The sequence below is a fragment of the Bremia lactucae genome, linkage group LG3 (assembly GCF_004359215.1).
Source record: "Bremia lactucae strain SF5 linkage group LG3, whole genome shotgun sequence".
NCBI classification, from domain to species: Eukaryota; Oomycota; class Peronosporomycetes; order Peronosporales; family Peronosporaceae; genus Bremia; species Bremia lactucae.
Genome location: NC_090612.1, coordinates 6,702,928 through 6,709,917, shown reverse-complemented (window position 1 = coordinate 6,709,917; position 6,990 = coordinate 6,702,928). Strand labels below are relative to the sequence as shown.

General features: G+C 50.5%; 1 protein-coding gene across 1 annotated transcript; it reads left to right on the top strand.

The window, feature by feature from the left end:
- Positions 1-4,207: 4,207 nt before the first annotated feature.
- Positions 4,208-4,387, top strand: CCR75_003017 (uncharacterized protein; the record flags this gene model as incomplete). The annotated part of the gene is made up of 1 exon (XM_067961114.1): positions 4,208-4,387. One exon carries the CDS (start codon positions 4,208-4,210, stop codon positions 4,385-4,387), a length of 180 nt encoding a protein of 59 aa, XP_067815256.1.
- Between the last annotated feature and the right edge of the window lie 2,603 nt (positions 4,388-6,990).

Sequence of the window (6,990 nt, the reverse complement as noted above, 5' to 3'; positions counted from 1 at the left end):
AAGAGAAAATATTTTTGATCTTAAAGAGAGGAAAAAGGAGCTTCAAACCTTGACGGAATAGAGCCGCGCATCGTGTTCGTAAAGCGGAGTAAGAAGGCAAAATACCGGCTTGGCCAGCAGCGGATGTCTCGGAAGAGGGCAGCCGAGCTCAAAAAAAACGACTGAATCGACCATTGACAAGTACCGGGACCAGTGTGCCAGAATAAAATGTCTTGACGGTATGCAGGAAGTGGCGGCTGATTCCTATGTGCCGAAGCATAATGGAAAGGGGCTGGCCAGAGCACACTATCGAAGGCCTTTGCGAAATCTAGAAGGATGGCGCCCGCACGCGACCGACCTGCTACCATAAATTGTTGAAGCGAAATGGGTGTTCAATCAAATTATTTTTTTGACTTGTTTCTTAGAAGCGTTATCATACATATTTAGGTGGCATATGTTAGTAGTGTGCAAAAGAGTGATGTATTGCACCTTATGGCGCGAATGATGGTGCGGTGTGCTTACTTGACATCGCCGACTTTGCTGACCTGCGACAATGGTCGCATGGCCAAATTTCAACGCCGTGCTTCGATCTCGCTACTCTACAAGAAGGGGTTCGCAGCGATCCGAGAGATTACAGGCCTATCACGTTGCTCAACCATAATGCCAAACTGGGATGAATTTGTTTGGCTCATCGCCTGCGCGACGTACTCCCCCATATTCTTCACGACGACCAAACTGGGTTCGTCTTGGGCAATCTCTGCTGCTGGGCACCCATCTCGGATATCTCGATTATCTCGATGGCATGCACCATATTTATCTTTATTTTCCTCGGTCTTATCCTCTGCAGGTTCAGGGTTTGACATCCTGTACTGCCCGGTTCCCCAGTCTCTTATACCTCCTTTACGATGGGCTGGGTTGGGTCGCTTCTGGTATACCACTTTACAAACCTGGCAACGTTTACGGGACTCATCTCACAATACAACGGCTTCCTCTTTGCGCTCGATGCACCTTTCCGAAGAAATCGTTGGTTCCGAGTTGGGGCCCTAGGCCGCCTGTTTGAAAATTCATCGTCGCTGGTTCTTCACCTCAGGGACATGGGATACGTTCGTCTTCGGGACTTTCTAGCCCGTCGCGGCCGCCTACCTTCGAGACAACTTTGTCTCAAATTATTGGCGGGTATAGACTTCGCCAGTCCCAGTCCCCGTCTCCGGTCGTTGGCGGTATCTCAATTTCTGGCACAACTTAGTCCTAGGGTCTCACCTCCCTCACCGTTAAACTAGGTCCTCCACTGCCTCCTCTTCTCCACAAGACTTTATAATTGCCGTCTCTATCGAATGCTCCATGACCTGCCCCCTATTGACCGATGGCGCACTCTGCTGATGGACTCGTGGTAGCTCCCGATTGGGCGGCTCTTTGGAAGCTCGAACTCTCGCTTGATCGATTCGTTCTTCCTATCCTGGCAGACCTCAAATATCGGCTAGAGCATAATGCCCTCGGTGTCCGCAAAAAGCATGCCTATCACACCTCAGACATCACCTGCCATCATGGGTGTGCTAATGTTGAAAGTACGAAACCCTTGTTTTGGGATTGCAAGATTGCGCGGGCAGTGGTCGACCGTCTTGACCACAATCTCACTTCTCGTTTCAGACGACATCGGATGGTCTCAGATTCCCTGTCTACAAGACCTACACTTCACCGACGACGGTCTCCGATTTTGCACTCACAACAAATTAGTGGTGGTCTGTACCGTCTTCAGCTGTGCGACTTCATGCCCACTGTGGTTTCATCAGAATGACCGAATTTTCGAGAGTGTCGCATCTTCGGTGCTTACTCCGCTTAGTAAGGCCTCGGCTTACTTAAAGGTTACTTTGGCCAGAATCGCTTCAGTTTCCTGGGACAACCCCCGCCTCGCCACTCTGTGCCGCTCCCCCTCTCGTCGTTGTGAGGGCTGCATGTTTGGTCTCGTCTTCCTCGTTGGGCTTGTTATCTATACTACTCTACTCACGCCCACGATTGACCACACCCTTCGTCAGCTGGTTGTTCTTCAGCTCATCGAATATTTCTAGCAACACGATTTTCGAGCAAAAGGCTATATTGGGGCATACGAGACGTTGGTTTCGCTAATTTTACTGCATTAATTTGGCTTCTTTACTCGTCAGAGCTTTGCATGGCCCTTTTCGACTCGACAATTTTTGCAAATTATTTTGTATCGAAAATCACTATATGGGCGTTTGGTGGTAATCGAATATTTCTGAGCGACATGGTTTTCGAGCAAAAGGCTATATTGGGGCTTGGATGACATTCGTTACGCTAGCCTTACTGCATATATTTGGTCTTTACTCGTCAGAAGTTTGCATGGCCATTTTTGGACTCTACAATTTTCGCAAATTTTTTTGTGTCGAAATTCCCTTCTTGGCCGTTTGGTGGTGCTTAAATATTATAACCAAAACGGTTTTGCATTATGTGCTTCTAGTGGGAATCGCTGTTGATACGCTACGTATGTTAACAGACGTTATAGACTGTTCAACTTCCTTTTACTGATGGATTATCGAAATTTGGTCCTACGACATGTAAGGCTGCATACCGACAACCTATTCCTTCGTTGCTTCATCTGCGTTCTGGCTGTGGGCTTCCTGCTTGGAGCTCATCAAGTGCATCGCGGCAATGATGGCTCTACGGTGGGTTGGACACTGGCATTGGAACCACAATATTCCTCCGGCCCTTCACGTGTAGCTAACAGTTATTTCTCACCAGTCCTGATGGCGACCTGCAAGTATATATACCACGACCCTACGCAGTCCACGCACCTCAACAAATTCCGTGTTGGGCGTGCAGGAGTGGGAAATACATCGAGAATCCCCACCTCCCCTCTCCACGCTGACGAATTCGGAGCACCCACCGGCATCCTTCTCCTGCAGACGGATCGTCTACGACGCCGCTGGGGGCATCGTATGCACATACGCCCCCAGTATTAGCACCCCACCATTCCTTGTGCGATCGGCCGGGCAGCAAAAAACGCCAATTTCCTGACTTGTCACGCGCAGCTCCAGGTGACAGGACCGTAACCTGTTCTGGCATCCCTTCACACCCACCAAGTTGTATCTTCACATACTTTGTTCTCGTAGGCGTTCGGGCAATCGGTGATCTCGCAGCGACCAACACATCCGCACTTGTCTTCGCGTTCCCCCTCGATATTGAATACTGTGTTCAAGGGGGTTTCCATTTTTCCAAGTTTCCCGATTTCGGCGGACCACGCTACCTTCCGACCGACCGGGACATTCTCGGTCACCAATTGTCTTGTCCCGGGAATAGCATCTTCCTCGTCACTGTTGCCCATGGTAAGGTCGATAACCTCGCCTAACTCTACTTCGCCGTCACCACCTAGGTGGGCAGGGATGGAGGAGGTAGTGTATCGGAGAAGTCAAAGGAGCTCCAGAAGCTGAAAGGGGGATGCGGATAGCGTTAGAAAACTATCATTGGAGGGGCTACGGTAAATTGAACTCCAATTTTCCCTGTGTAATTCAGCCATTTCATCGGGGTCCGTCGTTCTAGAACCGTCATCGCGCAGGATGCTAGGGATAGAAACCCGCATTTCTAGGGTTGGAGGTGGACAAAAAAATTAGAGGAACCCGACTCGCTTTCACTGACACCACGATCAAATTTCGTCGCCGCACAAAGAGCTGCAACACTTTCTCGATGAGCCTTGAGCGCGTCGTGTGCGGGACGTAAGTAATTCACAGAAAAATCAGAACCCTAGGAGGCGTCGATGGAGGAGGCGGCATGAACCTCTCGTGTGAGGGTTAACTTTTGTGCACTGTCAGCATTCTTGAGTTCGTGGAACATAGTGCGGAGAAAAATGGCGTTGGCGCATTTGCGTTCGTCAAGACGGCCCCAACATTTGTATCAGGCCGTGTCCGAAGTCGGCTACACATCGACTCAAGTGTGCACTTGAGGACAGAGGTAACCACAGGATGCCGAAGCAACCAAGACGAGCATTTCGAAGGAAGTTTAGACCTTTGAGGATAATGGGGTGATTGAAAAGCAAATGCCACAGGAAGATGATCCGCGGGGTGGTAAATAGTATCAGTGACGTGGTAAATAGATACGAGGTAGTCCTCCAAAATCTCGGGTGAGACAAAGCCGTAGTCTAGTCTACTTCGGCGTCCAGGACCAGTGAACTTCCGACACGACGGATGAGTCGACCGCCACGCATCAATCACCCCAAGGCATGTCTGCCATGTCAGCAGTTCGTCACGACCCTGGAGGTGCGAGTCGGAGACCGTTCATCGAGAGTGGGATCGACCCGAATATTGAAATCACCAAGGGAAAAGTTATGGCAGCCGCTGGGAAATTATGGGGTAGTCGCTCAAGAAACGATGGTCGTGCTTTGTTCGAAACCGGCGCGTAGACGAGGGAGGCAATCGTTGCTCCAATAACCAGGCAACGCTGAGAGGTTCCTGCAGTCGCTACCATGTAATGGTTCGTGACATCCAAAACAGAGTCGAAATGGTGACCCCCATGAAGTACGAGGCCGACGCAATCCTGACCTCGGGAAGCACTGAAGTCCGAGTTCGCCCTGTGAGACCAGAACATGACAGTCTTAGAGTCGGTAGAGGGATAAATCGTTAGTTCGCTTGACAGTGTCCCAAGAGCGGAATTTAGTCTCTTGGAAGGCAACCACTGAAAATTTTGGAAAAAGTCGGAAAAAGATGCTGGGAAGGCGAGTTGAGTCCATTAATGTTGACGAAACTGCCTGTGAGTGTCCAAGGAGGATTAGAGAGCGTGGATGGCATCGGATTGGGACCCTCATCGGAGGCCATATCGCCGTATGACGGTGAGAAAATGAGCGAAAGAGAAGCCTCTAGGTGGTGAGGCAGGCCGCCAGAGAAGGCTCCGGAATTTCTGTGCTACAGAGAGCATGGAAGATTTCGTCGGACCATAGAAAAAATTTCGAAAAAGGAAGGTAGTTCGGTGTTCTGGCCGTTGACTATGGCTACCTTGAACGAGTCGTTGTAGATCAGAGCCATATGTTTACGGAAGAAGCGATCTACCGAGGCGTAAGCTTGGGGGAGGTCGCGGGCCGGTCTGGAGGGATAAATAAATGTAAGCTATAATGCCTACCGCATTTGTACTGGTGTCCGGGAAGTCAACCGTAATGCGTTGGACAAATTGACGCGACGACGTATGTTTTGAAGCAGGGAAGATGCTGTTAGCCCGAAGGACGGCGTGTTCTTCAAGTATACGAGTAGTTGCCGCAGTGATCTCATGTAGTGTTGAGGAGATGACCAGCGGTTGGGCGGTAATAGAGGCAAGACGGGATTTCGGGTCGACAGAGGCCAGGAAATCAGACTAAGCGTCAGCCGCCAGGGATTTAAAGTGGGAGCGCTCCATCCGAGTCCGCTTAACTTGAAGTAGCGAGCGAGCTAAAACGAGCTGGCCTACCACAAGCGACGGTTGGATTGGGGCAACCGCTGCGGACTCAGATTCAGGCTTAAGTAGATCAAGGCGGACGTCATCGTCAGCAGGGACGGGAGCTACTGACACCGTCAAATCGGGCTGATTTGGAGACGGGAAATCAGAAGTAAAACGAGTTCTCCGTCAAGAGAGCGCTGCGCCGTCGCTGTGGCTCGGCGTGCCTCGGTCACCTCCTGTCCTTCCGTATCGTGACGAACAAGATAGGGCGGCTTCGTGTTGAGAGGGCGCTGTTTGTGCTGGACAAACACCGGTTTTGCGAACCCGTCGAAGAAGATCTAACGAATCGCCGAGCCGTCCGGCAATAGAAGAGCGGCAGGGCAGTCTTCCGTAGTGCACCGGATCGTGCGATCACGAGAAATCATGCTGCCGACTTGGTGAGTCGGCGTGATAAGCACGTGGAGGCCTCGTCTGGCGATAAAGTTAAAAATATGATCATCATCCAGATCAGAAGGAATGCGGGTGAGGTTGAGCGTGTAAAGCCGCTAATAGAGGCTGAAGTTTTTTGACGATGGGGGTACCTCCAAAGATACGCACCGTCGTTCCACCTAGCTTAACCGCAGTGTCTCAAGACGTGCACGTAAAGACGAATAAAGTTATTCGACGCTCCGCAGTCCACTAGGGCTCTGAGAGACAAATCATTTGTCACTTTCAACTTCAAGGTGATGAGGGATACCTCATCACCAGGTGCAGAGACACATAATGATTGTGTGTCTGGAGCAACTTTAGTCAAGAGATTTGCAAATTCTCTTGAGGTTGCTGGATCAGTAGGGCGTTGCGCCCCTACTGACCCCGTCCATTTTTTGGCGGTCCGCCTCGCTGTTGCGATTTCGCAACAACGTCGGATCCGCGACCGTTGCCCTTTTTGGCATACGATCCAAAATTACGTTCAGTACCTTTTGGTGCTGGACGTGGGGCACTACACTCATGAGCGTAATGTCCCAATTTTTGGCAGCGATGGCATTTCTGCGATCGCTTATTATTCGAAAAGCGAGGTTTCTCGCTTTCGACATAGGAAAGGTCCATGGGTTCTGGACCTCCTAGTTCGTGTCGTCTAGGTGGACGATATGATGACGAACTTGCTTGAGCCTGTCTCAAGCTAAAGTCCTCCTGTTCCGCTACGGATATTGCTTCTTCAAGCGTATCCAGTTCCAAGCGGAACAGGTGGGTCTTTACGGGACCATCCGTAAGACCTTGCATGAACACCGTAATCAACGTGTGTTCATGGACTGGGTTATTGGTAATACAACTCGCTAAGAGTCGTATGTGCTGGGCATATGCGTGCACATCACGCTTGCCTTGCTTGAGTTTCAGAAGCTCTGAACGAGCTCTGAACTCAGCCCTTGGTGGTTCAAACGTCTGTTTGAGTCGGGTTTTAAAAACCTCTAGCGACCCAAAGACGTATGGGTCGCGCAACTTAAGGCCCAATGCCCAAGTTTTGGCACGACCTGCCAGATTTGATTGAGCGAATGCGATTTGCATTTGCTCGTCGATGATGTGACGTGCCCTTATGGCATCGTCTAATTCGACAAACCATCT